We start from the raw sequence: 19,289 nt of genomic DNA, 5'->3' as shown, positions 1-19,289 counted from the left end.
TCTTTCTGCCCTTCTCTCTCTCAAAATAAATAAACTTAAAAAAAAAAAGGATGCTAAAATTAGTGGGTTATTTTGAAGAGAAACAGGGTACTTAAATATTCTCAAAGTAGTCCCTCCAAGATATTTATTAAGTACAAAAAGGAAATGAGTAAATTTACAGTGGAGAAACCTGGCAGACACTACCTTAACCAAGTAATCAAGGTTAACGTTGCTAGTTATGTGTGCAATGATATGATACACTGAGATGTATGCATCGCTTTGGTGATATGCTTGTTAAAAAAAGCAAAATCTTACTCTAATCATAAGAAAGCATCAGACAAATCCAAATATTTGATATTCGATATTCTATAAAACAACTGACAAGTACTCTTCAAAAGGTGTCAAAGTTATGAAAGACAAGGAAAACCTGAGGCACTATCAAGACTAGAAGAGATGATGGGGTGCCTGGGTGGCTCAGTCAGTTGAGCATCTGACTTTGGCTCAGGTCATTATGTCATGATTTGTGAGTTTAAGCCCCACATTGGGCTCTCCGCTTTGGACCCTCTGTCTCCCTCTCTGTCTCTGTACCTCTCCTGTTCACGCTCTCCCCCTTAAAAATAAATAAACATTAAAAAAAACCAACAAAGACTAGGGGTGCCTGGGTGGCTCAGTCAGTTAAGCGTCTGACTCTTGGTTTCAGTTCAGGTCATGATCTCATGGTTGATCATTTAGAGCCCTGTGTCAGGCTCTGTGCTGACAGCTCAGAGCCTGGAGCCTGCTTCAGATCCTGTGTCTCCCTCTCTCTCTCTGCCCGTCTCCCTTTCACACTCTCTTTCTCTCTCTCAAAAATGGATAAACATTAAACAAAAAAAAAGACTAGAGAAGATGAATAGGACATGACAACTGAATGCAGTGTGGGAACCTAGAGAACAGTGGTGGAAAAACTGATGAAAACCAAATAAAGCCTGTAATTGGTCAATACTATTGTACTAATTTCTTAGTTTTGAAAATCGTATTATTTATGTTAAGGTGAATGAAGGATATATAAAAATTTTGTGCTCTTTCTATAACTGTCCTGAGTGTTCAAAATTATTTCAAAATAAAATTAAAAAAAATATTTAGTTATGTGTATTTTACCACAGTAAAAAAAAGAAAAGAAAAGAAAAGAAAAAGAAACCATAGAAGAATTCGAGAAATCTTAAAACTTCCATACGGCAGGCAGCTATTTATACCTTACAATAAACATTAAAAATTTTTTTTAATTTATTTTGAGAGAGAAAGAGCATGCGCACAAGGGAGAGGCAGAGAGAGAGAATCCCAAGCAGGTCCATGCTGTCAGGTGCAGAGCCCATCATGGCGCTTGAACCCATGAACCATGAAATAATGACCTGAGCTAAAACCAAGAGTTGGGGGCTTAACCGACTGAGCCACCCAGATGCCCCTAACTTATAAATAAACATTTTATTAAAAAGGCCAATATGTAGTATTTTATTAAAAAGGCCAATATGTAGTATAAATTCATGGAAGAACACACACACACACACACACACACACACACACACACACACACACGATTACCAACAAATGTACATGGTTAGGGAGAAAATTAAACTTTCCATTTTCAAAAGATGCCTGCTGGCCCAGTATTAAATAAGAATCAGAACACTGAACCACATCATATATTTATTCTAAGAACTATACTTCAAACGCACAACATTTAATGTTACAGTCTCTCCATTACTGCAACTGACTAGCATAAAATAAATCACTCTGTTAAAAATAAAAGCAATTCTTAAGATTTCCAAAATCAAAGTACTTACCAAAGGAAAAAAGATGAGTTACAGGAAGCTGAATGGTTCTCGTCTCTTTTTTAAAGAATTCACAATCCACAACAAACTAAAATATAAAATATTGATTTATTAGAAAAAAATAGAATTAAATTTATAGTAAAATATCTTCACTTGATGTTTGAGTAGAAAATAAAAGTCTATAAACTAGCTTTGCGGAAGTTATTACCTATCACATTCTAACTCTGGCTATACTTAGATGGCCAACAATTACTCAAGGAGGGATACTAAACTAACAAAATCTGATGCACTATCTTAATTTCATAGACAAATTATTGGAGGATCATTTGTGTAACAGCTGATGTATAGCAGTTTTCTTCAGGTTACTTTTAGGTGTTCGTAGAAGAAAGAGTTTAAAGGATGGATCAAGGCATTAAGAACCAGGGTTAACTCAAGATTAATTAGAGATTTAAATAAAAATCTCTGAATACTTTCAAAGTCAAAAAGAAATGATTTTGTTACATTTACTTTTGTAAAAATCCCATATTTATTATGTATCTACAACACTTTAATTAGAGAAAAGTCTTACAAAAGACTTGGAGGCAGACATACTACCATTCATCTACCAATCGTTAACGCTATTTGTATGATTATTTCAGGTTAAACAGTGATTGGAATAAATGGAAAAAAAGGTTTAGTATGTATAAAGCAAGAAAAAGAAATACTATCTTGGGGCACCTGGGTGGTTCAGTTGGTTAAAAGTGTCTGGCTCTTGATTTCAGCTCTGGTATGATCCCATGGTTCAGTTCATGGGATGGAGCCCCATGTAGGGCTGTGCACTGACAGCATGGTGCCTGCTTGGGATTCTCTCTCTCCCTCTCTCTGCCCCTCCCCTGCTTGTACACCCTCTCTGTCTCAAAATAAATAAACTTCTTTTTTTTTTAAGTTTAAAAACTTGAGAGAATCCCAAGTAGGCTCTGTGTGCTATTAGCAAAAAGCCCAATGTGGGGTTCGAGCCCATGAACCATGCATGAGATCATGATCTAAGTCAAAATCAAGAGTCAGACACTCAACCAACTGAGCCAGAGGTGCCCCTAAATATACCAAAAAAGATGCCATCTCAAAAAAAGTAAAATTAAAATGTTACATTGGCATGATTACAAATTTTTGTAATGGCATTTCTTTTGTAAAAACATTTCTACAACAGCATAAAGGAACTTTGCCCTAAGCTGTCTGCAATTAGAATGTTATCATTAAATAATTTCCAAAAGGAAACCAAATTTCTTTGGTCTATAGGAGCCAAAGAAAAAAATTAATCTGATGCTTAATTGTAGTGAGCAAGTAGTTTGCTGATGATAGGAAGTAGAAAGCCAGTGAGGTTTATCCTAGGGTTTTCCAATAAGTGCACCTTGGATTGTGCTTGAAGTTCAATAGATTGTTATTTTGTTTGCCTCTTAGGTGGATTTTTTGTTTCTGAAAGTGAAAAGCAGATGTGGGAAAATGCTATTTGACTACAGTGCACACAAGGGAATAAAAGGAAATACTTGTCAAGGGGCTTTGCTTTATTCCCTGCTTCTATACTTACATGGCCAAGAATACCATCAGACACTTTCCTTATAGAAAACCACCGTTACAAGGTTAGGGCAATCATTTACTGAATAGGATTATTCATCTTATTTTTAACAAAGCATTTTTAGTGAGACATTGCCTCAGAGAACCATTTTAACTTTATTATTTTTTTAAGTTTATTTATTTTGAGCAAGAGTGCATGCGAGAGAGGGAGGGGCAGAGACAAATGGAGAGGGAGAGAATCCCAAACAGGCTCTGAGCTGACAGTCCAGAGCCTGATGTGGGGCTTGATCTCACTAACTGTGAGATTATGACCTGAGTCAAAATCAAGAATCTGACATTCAACCAACTGAGCCACCCAGGGACTCCAACAGAGAATTTTAAATCACTTTGTACGGGTATTTAAAATAATATAATTTTTATTGTTGCTTTAAAAATTTGGCTATGCCCTTTAAAATGGAATAAACCCATACCCAAGAAAAGAATTCAAGGTTCTCTTTCTAATGAACTTAATTATTTGTTTTCTATCATCAAAAAAATGTAATTCCATATTTGTATATTGAAAATTGTATTATCAGTTGACTGAAAAATAAATTCAAACTATTTAAATATATGTATCCTTCTGATGATGGGTTATAACAGATATAGAGAAATTATGAAAGGCCTAAATTAACATTTTATAAGACTGGGTGTGTAACAGTACAGTCAGCAAGTGGTACTTTCCAAAGAGCATTAAGACATATTAAATATTCATTAGGCTGCTAAGGCTGCCTATTTGTGAAAGGCTCATTCATTTCTTGGAATAACCAGAGACGGCCTTTCCAAGTTTGGGAAAGATGTTTAATTCATTCAAAACCAACTTACCTGACAGAAAACCCCCTAAAGAGAGCTTTTAGAATTGAAGATGTTGAATTATCTCTCACTTGAGCTAAGCAAAACAAAACAATCAATCTATTATAAGGTACTTCTAGATTCAGTCTTTGAGTTAATCTCTGACTACATCCCCTTTTTTCTTTATCTTTAAAATTTTCCTAATGATTTTTGCCTCAAATTTCTACAATTTTCTCATTCAAAAAACATTTTTTGAGCATTTATATGGTAGTGAGTTGGTAAAGGTTGAGGATGCTGAGTAGAATAAAATCTATCTGGTCTTAGTCTCAAAGAATTCACAATATGGTGGTGGGAATAGAGACATAAATTATAATTCAGTGTAATAAATCCCTCAAAGTGTCATGGAAGCAAGAGGTTGCCTAAAGGAGTCATGAAATGGAAAACAGGGGACACTTAAGCTAGATTTTGAAGGATAAATTTGTTGGGTGAAATATGGAAAGGGGAATAGAGGGTCTTTTACCTCCATTTTCTTGCTTCTCCCTCCCCCAACTTCTCTTAAAAATCACCATCTCTACCAAGTGGGAGTATTTATATTCCCACTTCCATATTTCAAGTCCTCATAACCCCTTATGAAGTATCTTGTCTGTTTCTAATCCATGCACACTATAGATTCATCTTCCAAAACGGCTGATTCCATTTCTGAAAATCTTTCAGCTGTCTACTAACTCGTGAATTCTATAAAGTCCCGAATCTTCCAATCAAAGTCCTCCATAATATGGCCATGGACTACTTTCCCAGACTTTTCTTCCACCACTATTCTACCCATGGTGGCCATCTTTTTAAAATTACTGTTTACGTATTCATTGTTTTCCAAACATATCCTACACTTTCACACTTGCATACTTGGATCTATTTCTTTGACCCAGCAGTGCTGTTCATTATAACTTTCTGCAATGATGTTACTATTGAGCACCTGGAATGTGGCTAGTACAACCAAGGAAATTAATTTTTTATTTTATTTAGTTTTGTTTTTGAATTAAATAGCCACATGCACTCATAACACCCATATTGGATAGCACAGGTCTACAATGTTCATTCTACCCATAAAAATCTTAACTATCCTTTAAGGCATTTTACTTTATTATTTAAAAATCTTTTTTTCATTTTTATTTATTTGGGGGGGGGGGGGAGAGGTGCAGAGGAAGAGAGAGAAAGAAAATCCCAAGCAGGCTCCATATTCAGCCCAGAGCCTAAGGCAGTGCTCGATCCCACGGGCTGAGACAAAATCAAGAGTCGGATGGTCAACTGACTGAGACACCCAGGCACCCCAAGGCAATTTTAAATATCACTTCATAATAAAGCGTTTCTTCATTCCATCATTCAGAGATAGCTCCCCTTCTTATACTTATTTATTTACTATATTCTGATTTGTATTATATTTTTGGGTATCTCACTCTTCCCTAGGCTTCCAAATGTTTCTCTCCCCTACCCAACAGTACATAGCTTTTTGAGAATAAGATTGATTTGTGGGCCTCCTATAATTCCTGGTAGAGTCTTAACATAAAAGGGTACTCAATAATGAATAGATTTTGAAAGAATAATATATAAATTAAGTTCCCACTCTGAACACAGAGACTTAGGTTTATTCTACTTAGTTCATGTTAGAATAGATGATCCTATGATTTAACAGTCTTGGTTGGATCACTGAACTAGCCACTGTTTTAGATAAGCATTATACTAATGAAGTCATCAAAAAATAACTTAAATATTTAGCATGAGTATCCATAAAACATTCTGATAATAACCTTAATCCATTTGTTACCTTACTTCCATGAATAGATGGTACATAAACCACAAGATGAGACAAAGAAGGATAGTCTTGAAGTCTTAATGTCAGAGACTAAAAAAAAACAAACAAAAAAAAACCCCACAATATAAACAGCTGATTTCTGATGGCACACAGAGCTTTAAGCATGTTAAAAGATAAATTACAAACACTAATTTCTTATTATTTTGTTATTAAAGAAACTGATTTCAAACTTCACATTTAGGACTTTGTAAAATTCCCATATTTACATTTTCAGGTTAATAATCCTGCTGAAGTCAAATTCCTGATAATTTTGTAAGTACAGACTACCAAAAATATTCCTTGAACTATATCCCTTCTTGTAAAACAAATGACACTTAATACTAAATTTAGTGGTTTTACATAATCATTTCCAGATATGGTATCTTTTATAACTTGTCCATTTGTTTTTTTATAACATACTATGATTTCTACATTTATTTTGGTGGTATAGACAAAGAGCATTCAATGAGTGAATAAATGAATACTAAAAATAATGGAAGAGTTGCAACTTAACCTCAAATGATTTTGATCTAGCCCAAGCAGTAAAGACTTGCCATCTAACGATGTATATAAACATCACCTCCTGGAAATTATTCAGCAAATGACATGAAGACACAATACGACTAATAATGTACCTTATCAAATGAACATCTCTATTTTCAAAATTAAGACCAGATCCTTTAGTCCATATTTTGAGGAATGATTAGATAGGAGACTGGTCGATTTAATGAAAAACGAAGCCACCATATACAGGGATTTTTTTTTTTAAGTTTATTTATTTTGAGAGAGACCACAAGCAGGAGAGGAGCAGAGAGAAAAGAAGAGAGAATCCCAAGCAGGCTCCACGCTGTCAGTGCAGAGATCACTGGGGAGCTCAATCCTATGAACCATGAGATCATGAGCAAAAATCAAGAGTTGGACGCTTGATTGACTGAGCCACCCAGGTGCCCCCAAATATAGTTTTTAAATCCAGTTTTTTTTTCCTGGAAGTAGGAGTGGGGATGGAAGTAGTTATATGTGGTAACAATTTGTATGCATTAAGAAATTTCTGCAGACAGTTAACTTTCTCCAGTGTTTTTCAGAAGCACATATGTGGGCAAGTTGAACAAAGGTGCTGAAGCTACAGAACTGTTAACAAGTGGCCCTCTAACAACCTGAGCAGATTCACCTGTGAGTGTTTTTAAACTCCTAGGCTTCACCTCTACTTGGCAGTCTCAACAAGACTTAATACATTCTACTGTAAATGAAAAGGCCTTAAAGAGGTCTCAAAAATCACAGTGACAGGCAATTGAGACTACCCAGACAAATGGTAGATTAATTATAAAAGATTAATTAGAAAGAACCATGGTTACTTTGTGTAGTTATCCAAATAGCTTTTGTTATTTATTTGCAAGAATAATTTTTTCTCAAGAATTATTTTTAGGATCAGAATACTCTGAAAAGGTAACAGTGCCAAAAAATTTCCTTATAAAATTCTCATATAGTTATAATGTTAGTAGGTATGGACAATATAATAATTCATGCAATTGTTATATTGACAAATAAGATTAATATGAAGTTTGGAAAATTTTCAGTGTTTTAAGGGATTTTAAAATGCCCTTAATGCTGTTTGCAGAGCAAGGCTATGATGCTAAAGTATGATTAAGGCAAAATGGTGACAAGATAGTTTTCTCATACAAGGTAGGTATCTTTAGAAAGTTAATTTTTGTGTTTGTTTTCAACCATAAATCCATTTTGGCTTACCAAATTCTTGGCCTGCTGTGTTGTGTTTTGAAGAAACTTCTTCATTGTACCCATGGAAGAAAAATTCCATGGGATTGGCATTTAAAAACTGAATTTACAAGTGCTATGCTGGACTCTTCTATTTATTACAGTTCAGTCAGCAGCAATGCTAAAAGTGGTATGATTCTGTGAACCTAACATTGCTTTCATTGAGATGATATAAATAAAATCCACAAAATCTTATTAATCTTTTCCCTTCAACTTGATGACAAAATAATTTTGTGTTCTTTTTACAAATGGCTAACACATATATAATTTTGATTTTCATGAAAATGGAAAAATTTATGTTTAATAATTATAATCCTCTTCAGATGAGAACACCAAAGATTGAAGAATATTATAATCCTTGTTTTCTAAACTTCCTTCTTCCATTTTCCCCCTTCTAAATTTCAGTAGGCTTTTAACATTGTCTGACAACCTCTTTCAGCATTCACTATAAAAAACAGCTGGAATAGCTTGTTCTCCTGCTGTTCAGCCATCTATTTCTTACATTTAGAATAAACACATAGGGGTCCAGAACTAGATGAATACATTGTTTAATCTTTGAGATCAAACATGTATTATAAGGATATTATTATTTAAGAACTAACTTTTTAAAAATAGGAGCCAAGTAATATCCTATCAGGGTTTTCTTTTTTTTTAAGTTTACTTAGAGAGAGAGCCATGAGTGGGGCAGGCGTGGAGAGAGAGAATCCCAAGCAGGCTCTGCAGTGACAGTGGGCTTGAAGTCGTGAACTGTGAAATCATGACCTGAGCCAAAAATCAAGAGTCAGACGCTTAACTGAGTTACCCAGGTGCTCCTCTATCAGATTTTAATCATTTATTTCCTCCGAACTCTAAAATAACAGATTGGTTAGGATATCCAAATTGGAAATTCAAGGAAAGATGTATGAATGATTATGAGTTATGCCCTAATACTTTTGTTTGTTTTGCTCCTGCCTACATTAAAGTAGAATCCGTGAGAGACATTAAGAATGTTCATGTGAATGTAATCACTTTCCTATACTTGTGTCTTAAATACTTGTCTCTTAAATACAAAGCCACATGACTGAATATGCACAAAGTAAGGATGACCAAGGTGACAGAAAAAATTGCAACCATTTCAAAGTCAAGTGTGAAGTAACTAGCAATTATTCATTCTGTCATTCCTCTCTGTTAGTAGAGTTGACTATACATAAAAATATAAACATTCACGAACACAAATTAACTAACTAAACTGGAGTGGGAGATGACTGGGACCAACCAGATGGCTTCACTTTCTTTTTTAAAATGTATTTATTATTTTTAAAAATTTATTTATTTATTTTGAGAGAGAGAGAGAGAGAGAGCAGAGGAGGGGCAGAGAGGGAAGGAGAGAAATTCCAAGCAGCCTCCACACCATCAGCCCAGAGCCTGTTGTCAGGCTTGAACGCAAGAACCATGAGACCATGATGTGAGCTGAAATCAAGAATCAGAAGCCTAACCAAATGAGCCACCCAGGTGCCCCAGATGGCTTCACTTTCAAGTTTATGAGGCTAGGATTCATTATGAAAATACATTAAAAAAAATTTTTTTTTTGATGTTTATTTTTGACAGAGAGCTCAAGGAGGGGAGGGACAGAGAGAGAGGGAAACACGAATCCAAAGCAGGCTCTAGGTTCTGAGCTGTCAGCATAGGGCCTGACGTGGGGTTGGGACCCAAGAACTGTGAGATCATGACCTGAGCCAAAGTCAGAAGCTTAACAGACTGACCCACCCAGGCGCCCCTGAAAATACATTTTTAAAGTATAAATTTACTTGAAGACTAAAAATTACCGATCCTGATATACTATTATGGGTTATAATAAATACAATTTGGAAATTACAATGGATATTTTCATCAAATTTTAGAACTCTTTTATTTTCCCAACAATATTAACCTTTTGTAAAAAGACTTGCTGACCTGTCAGAGTTAAGGAAATCACTAACAATTAAATAAATCCCATGGAGTACTAGATAAAGTAGAGTTATCCAAGTGCTTGACCACAAAGTGATGTTGAAGTTGATCTGGAAAATTACTTTGCACCTCTTTAAGATGCTCACTTCCCTACTGTAAGTCCTCTCCAAAACTCAAACTACTACTCAGCTTCTATTTTAAGATAGACCATTCCAAACATACTCTCAAATTCAATTTTAAAAATTTATCTAGCTCTTGGTATGATGCTATAATATACAGATTTAATTTTATTAAATTTTTTTTATTATTTATTTTTGAGGGGGAGAGAGAGAGAGAGAGACAGAGTGCAAGTGGGGGAGGGGCAGACACAGAATCTGAAGCAGGCTCCAGGCTCTGAGCTGTCAGCACAGAGCCAGGCGAGGGGCTAAAACCCACAAACCGTGAGATCATGACCTAAGCCGAAGTCAGATGCTTAACCCAGACGCTTAACCGACTGAGCAACCCAGGCACCCCTAAATTTTATTTAGAAAAGTGTTAACTTATAGTTTTTACCTCTGAAAGTAAAAAAAAAAAAAAAATTCATGTTATTCTCCATTAAATATATTACCAGAGAAAATATTTCTAAAATTTATGTTAGCAAATCTCAAGTTTACTTAATACTTAGATGAATTCATAGAGGACCATACTCTAAAATGCCTATAGACGCAAGTCTTTTTAGTATTTTTTTCCACTGGATATTAAAATTCTAAAGCCATAATTTACCTTAATTGTTGGCAGCAGTTCAGCTTTCCATGATAAATCAATCCCTTGTCGGCTTTGAAATGAATATGAAAATATAATTAAATAACAAATATATTAAAATACTATAATTTATAAATAAGCTTCAGAGGAAAAAGAAACCAGCTACAGACCTATCAGTGAAAGTTCTAATGAAGTTAAGTCCAGTAAATCTAATCCAATATACTCTTATCTATAAAGACGTTAGGGTACAAAAAAAAATGTTTTTCCTAGCAACTAACTATTTCAATGTTTGCAAATATTATTGGTGTTAATTTCCCTTCTTTTTCATTTTAAAATCAATATTACAATTTAGTATAGCAGCAAAATGAGTTTAATAATGTATGAAGCTATTCTAAAAAGTGTGGTGTGATTTGTATTATTTATATTGAGAAAAATGAACAATCAAGGTTCAAAAGACTTACCACATAGAAGTGCTATTTATGCAGCCAAATATCCAACTATTTGTATCCTGTTGATTAATAACACAAAGCACATAAAATATTATAGAAAATAATTATATAAAATAGTCAGCTTTAACATTTTACTGTTATGTTACAAGGGTTAGTAGGCACAATGGAAACATAAAATAGCAACTTGTTATTGAGAAACATTTCCAAGCAGTTGTCAAAAGTCATATAATATAGGTCAAGGGTAGGCAAAGACGTCTGATGTCAACATAGATAGGTAAGCAAATAACCTAGAACAGCAGTAAGAGAAAGAGTGACCTCTGAACAGCATATTGCCTAAGTAATTCTAATTTTTGAACCAACACTTCCAGAGTTCAGAAACGTCCATACTTTAATTAGTTACATAGTAAGTAACCTACATTTTAAGTAAAAACAGAAGAATGATCACCTAGAGGTGGACTTTTTTTTTTTTTAATTTTTTTTAATGTTTATTTATTTTTGAGAGAGACAGTGACAGAATGCAAGTGGGATAGGGACAGAGAGAGAGGGAGACAGAATCCGAAGCAGGCTCCAGGCTCTGAGCTGTCAGCACAGCGCCCAACACGGGGCTTGAACTCACGAGCTGTGAGATCATGATCTGAGCCGAAGTCGGATGCTCAACCGACTGAGCCACCCAGGCGCCCCGAGGTGGACTTTTATAAAAATATAAAAAAAAAAAAAAAATCCAGAGCCAAGTAATTAAAAATAGCAATTATTCTAAGTATAGCTTGTTAGTTTATTGTTGGGTACTTATTTGATTATCATGCAAAACTTCTATGTAATTGAGAATGTGTTTGGGTTGAAGCAAAACTGCAAGGGCTCAAAACAAAAGCTAGTTATTACTGTATTCGGGTAGCAGGGGAATGCTGCAGAGATGGTAGTGATAGTTTAACAATATTACGTTATTTATCTTCAGTAGTTTAAAAGCAGTAGGACTAAAAGACCAAAGGAAGTAGTAAGAGCAATGTTCCAAGATGTGATGATCCAACTACTGAAATCCTACACCAAGGTGTAAGAGGATAAAAAACACTGCTCAGATAGCTATATAAAATTTGCTTTAGTAAACAGAGAGGACAATGAAAAAGAAATTAATCCCTTCATTCAACCAGTATTTACAAAGTCCATTCTAGAACCATGGAATCATGCTAAGCCTCCAAGGAAAATGATAAATGAGACAGACACCACCTCTGCCCTCATGGGGCTTAAATACAATTTCAAGACATTTTCCAAGAATACAGAAAAGAAAGCTGAAAGGAAACAAAAAACAATGTGGTATTTGTCTGCTCTCCACTGCAGCCAAAATACTTACCGAACTTCTGTATCAGGTGCCTGTGTTTCCCAGAATAACGTAATATTAAAAAGGCAAAAAAAAAAAAATCTGCATAGCTTAGACAAGAAAAGTCCAGCAAGCTCTAAAGATCCAACCCACTTTTGTAATGGGTTTTTGCAGGGAGCCTATCCTAAGATAACCCTTAATATGAAAGTTGCTAATATTCCACACTATTTACACTTCAGTGTATAGTGAATTCTGACTTATTTATTAACAAATTGAAAAAGTATTATTCAAGCCCATCCTTAAACACCATGTTGATATAATCTATAAGGTGTCAAAAGAACAATTTCAGGTCATCTACTAAGCATCCCTAACTCAACTAATTATAAAAATTATATTAAAAATCTTAGAAAAAGTCACTCAAAAAATGCCAACTAATTCCTAAGGTATACAGAAAATGCTACTTGATCATAAAATTTATAGATCTAAAAAGAAATACATCTACAGTAAAAAACAATGCTCTCAATGGCTGCTAAAACTGTTAGGTAAAAAATTGATTAGGAACTTTATAGAAGATATATCATGCTGATACCACCCTAGTCCACTGATAAGTCTTTAGGTCACTAAAGTGGGACAACCAGATATTATAGATCTTCTAATAAGTACACAGTTCTACTTATAAAACATTCTTGCCACAAAAAATGATAATTAATCAAAAATCAAAGTTCTCACCCAGAGCCTGCTTTGGATCCTCTGTCTCCCTCTCTCTACCATGCTCACGCTCTCTCTCTCAAAAATAAATACACATTGAAAAAAAAATGATACCATAAGAATACAGTCAGCTAGGGGTACCTGGGTGGCTTAGTCGGTTGAGTGTCAGACTCTTGATTTCAGCTCATGATCTCATGGTTCTGGAGACTGAGCCCTTGAGTTGGGGGGGGTGGGTAGAGTCTCTCTCTTTCCCTCTCTCTCTGTCCCACCCCCACTTGGCTCTCTCAAAATAAATAAATAAACTTAAAAAAAAAAGAATACAATCAGCTAAACCCAGATTATGGGAATTCTGTAGAACATATAACCCACTTTCTTAAATAAATGGCAGGGGTGGGGGGAGTAAAGAGGGGCTGTTATAAAAGAGACTTAGGATCCATGAATCAAATGCAACATGTGTACTTTTTAGATTCTGATTCAAATAAACCAATGTAGAATTAATTGAATGAGAGGACAATTCAACATGGACTGGGTATCACATGATATTAAGGCATTAATAATTAATTTTATTGGATGAAATAATGGTATTATAGTAACATGCACAATTCTTATCTGTTAGAAAAACATATTGAAGTATTTAACGATGAAATGATAAAATGCCTAGAATTTGCTTTAAACATGGTTCAGTCAAAAAAAAAAACTGAGGAAAGTATAAACAAGAATGGCAGTGTTGTTATAGCTATGTGATGATTATGTGAGATTTCATTATCATATTCTACTTTTATATGATTGAAAGAAAACTTCTATAATACAAATTGAAAATATTTTAAAAATTCACTACATGACTTTATCCTAATTAATACCCATGGACCTTAATTACAGAAAAGAAATCCTAAATAAGTCAAATGGATAATTTGAACTTTGGCAAGGATTTTTCTCAATATAATACTAAAACTGTAATTTGGAATTTAGTATTAAGTGAGTTTGGATATTTTAAGACAGCAGTCTAAGGGCTAGATTCTCCTAAGATAAACTGCCCATACAGATTTTAGGCTAAGAGATGCTAGTCTCTGTGAGAGACACAAAACTCTGGTCATCCCACTAAAATTAGTTTTCATTAGCATCTAGCCCACAATGCTTGCCTATAATCTTTTCTAAAGATTTTACAAAATATCAAATGGCAGTATTTACCAAGAAAGTGACACATGAGATTCTAGTTCTAAAGAATGCAAACAATCCAACAAAAGGGAGAAGAGGAAATAAATTATGAAAAATGCATAGACAAAGTGAAGAATCCTGGGAAATGAAAAAAAAAACCTTTTTTCAAAAAAAGAGGGAAAAGAACCCAAATTGGGAAACAAGTTCCCGAAAGTATGCTGATAAATTATTACTTAAATATTCCTAATATAACAAAGGCATGCTATAGCATTTAACATATTTTTTACAATGTCTAACATAGTAGGTACTCATTAAAAAGAAATAAGAAAAATAATCATTTTGTTAACTCTTTGTCTAGGTAACACTGTAACAAAGTTATTATTTTAGAAAACGTTTGGTATAAAAAAACCTGCAATTTTAGTGTGGTAGCCAATGGAAAACAGTATTTACTTCATACAGAACAGTTTTGCTTAAATATATCTGTGAATTTTAAAATTAAAGGAGATTGAACTGAATTCCTTCATCCTAAATACAGTGAAAGTAAGGCAGAAAAACAATGTGAAAGACCTAAACTAGAACCGAGTATAATTTCGTAGTAAATTATCAGTCAAAGGAACAATGATTAATATTTTTTAATCAAAACTCCATTCCAGACAAATATTTTTCAACTTATTAGATTTGATTAATAGCTCATAGCTAGAGGATATCTATTATATATTAGTCAAATCTTTAAAAACCTAACCTTTTAAATTTACATAAAATGTGCCAATCATCTTACCAGCATGGTGCTCTGACAATATACATGAGTGTAGATTTTTCTATGATTTGCAAGAGGAAACGTAAAATATATCTTATCAGATTCCTAAAAAACAAAAAAGGGAAAACATAATAAAACTATTAAGAGAGTAGATAAATTCATCATTCAAATATCCAGATAAAGCAATGAGTAATTATTCTAGTTTTATCATTCTTGGTATTGTTAAGAACCAACATTCTAGGAGTGGGAAGATGTAAGACAGATATAAGACAGGGGTATCAAGTACCCTGTAGTCCCGAATTTGTCCTGGAAATATTGTTTGGGTTGAGGTTTTGGCCTTATGATCAAGATAAAATACATTTCTTAACTCTGTCTACTGAAAAGGCCTAGAAATGCTAACCCACTAGCCATAAACATCTCTAGTGCCCAAATTATGGTTTTTAGACACCAAATAATATTAAGAGCTCCTTAGAGAAAAAGCTGATTCAAAGTATGCGCCAGGAAATGTGCAAAATGAGCTCAAATATCTTCTCATACTAGATAGGGAATAAACTATCAAAGACAACTGAAGAAAAGCTTTATCTAAAAGATTCAGAAGGCTAACTTGAAATGCTTTCCACTGGTCAAAGACAGAACGACTTTAATAGTTTAGATGGAAGTGCAAACATGTTTGAAGTATGAGTTCATAATAATACTAGAAGAAAAAGTCCCCCAAACCATTTATGATTACTGATGGAGGAGGCTTGTGAGCCAACTAGCTATTCTGAAAACCAGAAATATAAGACCCAAAGATACAGGCAATTTTAATTTTTTCCTTTTGTGATTATGTTCCACTTCTGATAAATTTAGATGAGAAATTTCCCAAAACAGTGCTCTACTTAATAAAGAAAAAGTAATCAAATTAGAGTGCCACCATTTTTGCATCCCCCTAAATGAATTAATGACTCTAGGCATTCTTCATCAATAGCTGCTAACATCACAAAAAAAAGAGTAGCCAAAACAAAAGCTGACTCTGATCAAGCAATTGAATCTGATCCACAAACTAAGTCACCAGAAGAGTAGACAAAGGAATATATAAATGGCATGCAATGGGGAATATAAGGTAATGTATATAAGGGAATGCAATCAGCAAAATCAAGACTGTGAAACTCCAGAGGACGAATGACTTGTTTTTTCAACAAGTAAGCTGCAAGGAAAGAATGGGGTAGAGGAAGTATGAGAGGTTAAAAGAGGAATAAGAGACATATCAACAAATGACAATATGTGGACACTTGTACTCTCATTTAAACAAACTGAGAAACAAAAAATTTGACAATTATGATAAAAGTGGATAACTGAACACTAACTAGATATTATTAAGGAATTTTCATTAAATTGTTTTAATGTGGGAAAATGATATATAGTTATCTTTTTAAAAGAGTCTTTAGGGGCGCCTGGGTGGCGCAGTCGGTTAAGCGCCCGACTTCAGCCAGGTCACGATCTCGCAGTCCGTGAGTTCGAGCCCCGCGTCGGGCTCTGGGCTGATGGCTCAGAGCCTGGAGCCTGTTTCCGATTCTGTGTCTCCCTCTCTCTCTGCCCCTCCCCCGTTCATGCTCTGTCTCTCTCTGTCCCAAAAATAAATAAACATTGAAAAAAAAATTTAAAAAAAAAGAGTCTTTAACTTTTAAAGATAAATAGTAAAATGTTTTTGAAAAAAAAGTAAAAAAAATCCATTGATGGTATACTTACATTATAGGCCACATAGGTCCATTTGGACACTTTTACTGGAACCCACATAGATGTCCCTAAGGTAAGGGAAATTAATTTTGAAACATTAAACAATTTCTTTTACTGAATGCTCATGAAATATACTTCTTTTTTTGAACTACTCAATTACAGCAGGATTTGAAAAACAGGGTTTCCTGAACAATGGCTATTTTAAAATAAAAAATCCAGTAAGATGTTATCTATATGCTCATTAGCAACTAGCATTCACATCAAGGAAAGCATCTTAAATCTATCTGGTGTCTTTAACTCTAAGAAAGTATCAATAAAAAGGAAATAAATTATTTCATTTTCCAAACTGAGTATGACAGGTAATATGTTAACAGCAAAAGATACGCTGTTACACTAAAAGAAGACTGAAAAATGACTGATACTGAAAACCTAACTAAAGATTAATTATTTTATGGGACTGTCAGGAGAATAGAGACATTTAATTCTATAAGTTTTTTCTACTTGTCACGTTATTTTCAGGACAAAATTTTTATCAGCCACATCTTATAAATTGTTTTTTCTACTCTTTCCCTTCCTTAACCAAGAACCTCATTAGAAACTATCACAGAAAAATTAATAAGATATAACAGAATTACAGTACCTGAAATACCAAAGTTTCAAAGACTTTGCTAATAATAAATTTACCTAAAAATAATAATCAAAACTTAATTTAAAATAAAAACATGTTATTACCACTAACCTGTTAAGTCAGAAATTATTGCTGGATTTTCCTCAAAGTGTTTTGCTGGATGTCTTATAAAGTGGTGATTCAAAACTGACAATTTCTTCTTGGGATTTTGAGTTATCTAGAAAGAAGGATACATTCTGCATCTTTTTGTATCCATTGTGATAGTTCAATAAAACTTTGCTTCAAATAATAACAATAAGAACCAAGAGTTATTTACTCTGGGTCAGGCACTGTTCTAAGTACTTAATATGTTAATAACTCATTTAAGCATCGCAAGAGCTCTAGGAGATAATAACCTTTACATTTGCATTTTTACAAAGAAACCAAAAGCAGACAGAAATTAAGGAACTTGCCCAAGGTCACATTCCTATTCAGAGTCTGGGTCAGGATTCAAACCCAGGCAGTCTGGCTCCAGAACCCATGACATTAATCATTACACAACAGTACCTCTTAAGTAACAGTTAAGAATAAAATATACAAAGGTGTATAGAGTCAGATGAGAACTTAAGAGATCCACCCGACTAGTGATTCCAACACACTGATTCCAAACTCAGGCCAGTGCCAATCCCACAACAAATAATTCACTGGTCATTAGAGAAAATATGAGTTGCCAACTGTACTTCCTTAGAAACTACTTTCCTCTACTTTGTCCTACTTACTTTCATTGTGTCTAAATGTCCTTTCTTTCATGAAATGAAAATGAGAGCAGAAAATAGGATTTTTTTATTGCCTGTTTTAAAATACCATAGCACAATAAATATCTACAACTTTATACCAGTTTCTCCCTTAAAGAAAAAAAAAGTACTGGGTATAAAATCCATTTAGAATCTACCACTATTTAATTCTCTAATTTAAGCACTGAGGCTCTGACAGGTAAGCGATTTTCTCAGTAACATAGTGAGAGGATGAAAAAGAAACGACAGTGAGGACCCATGTCTAGTAAATCTTTTCAATCCCTTAGGAAGTCACCTTTTGCTTGAACATTTATTTCTAACTTGCTCTTGTGGAAGCTAGTACAACCCGATTTCAACAATTCTTATGGAGAATGGTCTGCCAAATCTGACTCCTTGTTACTTTGCTATATGAAGTTAGAGGCCAGCCCTTCAAGAAACTGAAGACCAATGAAACATTTCTTTACAGATTAAACAATTTAAAAAAACAAACAAACAAACAAACAAACAAACACATCAACTGTTTTTCACAGAATTATTTCAAACCCTCACCACCCTGACTGCCTTCCCTGGATAAACTCAAGTTTGTTAATGTCCTCCTTATGATACAATACAATATATAAAATAGAATATAGTTCTTCAGATATCATATAACTACAGTAGAGGACACTGAAATTTTATCTTCATTGATGCAAACTCAAGACTTTAATCAACTCAATCTAATATAAAACTAATTCTGACTTTTTTTTTTTTTTTTAAGCAGCCACATCTGTTTGCAAACATTAAAAGTAATAGGTCTTTTTGACAAAAATTTTAGTTAAGACAGGACTCTCCCATCCTTACTTACTCTGGGGAATCCATCCATTCATAAGTTTTTAGCTATGTCTTTTATTTTTTTTAATTTTTTTAATGTTTATTTATTTTTGAGAGAGAGAGAGAGAGAGAGACAGACAGACAGACAGACAGGGCGTGAGTCGGGGAGGGGCAGAGACAGAGGGAGACACAGAATACAAAGCAAGCTCCAGGCTCTGAGCTGTCAGCACAGAGCCCAACATGGGGCTCGAATTCCCAGACTGTGAGATCATGGCTTGAGCTGAATTACGATGCTTAACCGACTGGCCCACCCAAGCGCACCTGAGCTAGGTCTTTTATGATAACCATCAGAAATTATTCTCTAATTCTGATTTCTTCGTACCACATGTTTGGGACTAAAGAAAGGTAGCAATCATATCCTAACTTTTTAATTGTCTAATATTTAGTCCAGTCTATTATATATAGTGAGTTTGTGAAATAGAACTCAGTTTCAAATTTTGATTCTTAGCAATATTAGTTATCAAAAATT

General features: G+C 34.1%; 1 protein-coding gene across 2 annotated transcripts in view; it reads right to left on the bottom strand.

The window, feature by feature from the left end:
• Positions 1-19,289, bottom strand: part of PGAP1 (post-GPI attachment to proteins inositol deacylase 1) — a 91,421-nt gene that overhangs the window by 33,182 nt on the left and 38,950 nt on the right. For both annotated transcript variants that reach the window (XR_007154999.1, XM_047872345.1), the window contains exons 8-14: positions 17,289-17,394; positions 16,562-16,617; positions 14,855-14,938; positions 10,914-10,960; positions 10,474-10,525; positions 5,989-6,066; positions 1,800-1,875 (exon numbers count right to left, since the gene is read on the bottom strand). Coding sequence is in view for 1 of the 2 variants with exons in the window: in XM_047872345.1 (XP_047728301.1) it covers positions 1,800-1,875; positions 5,989-6,066; positions 10,474-10,525; positions 10,914-10,960; positions 14,855-14,938; positions 16,562-16,617; positions 17,289-17,394 (499 nt within the window). In the remaining variant the exon portion in view is untranslated. The remainder of the gene's footprint in view (positions 1-1,799; positions 1,876-5,988; positions 6,067-10,473; positions 10,526-10,913; positions 10,961-14,854; positions 14,939-16,561; positions 16,618-17,288; positions 17,395-19,289) is intronic.

The sequence above is a fragment of the Prionailurus viverrinus genome, chromosome C1, assembly GCF_022837055.1.
Source record: "Prionailurus viverrinus isolate Anna chromosome C1, UM_Priviv_1.0, whole genome shotgun sequence".
In the NCBI taxonomy this organism is placed as follows: domain Eukaryota; kingdom Metazoa; phylum Chordata; class Mammalia; order Carnivora; family Felidae; genus Prionailurus; species Prionailurus viverrinus.
The sequence above is the reverse complement of the archived record's forward strand: the minus strand, read 5'-3'. Positions and strand labels throughout refer to the sequence as shown.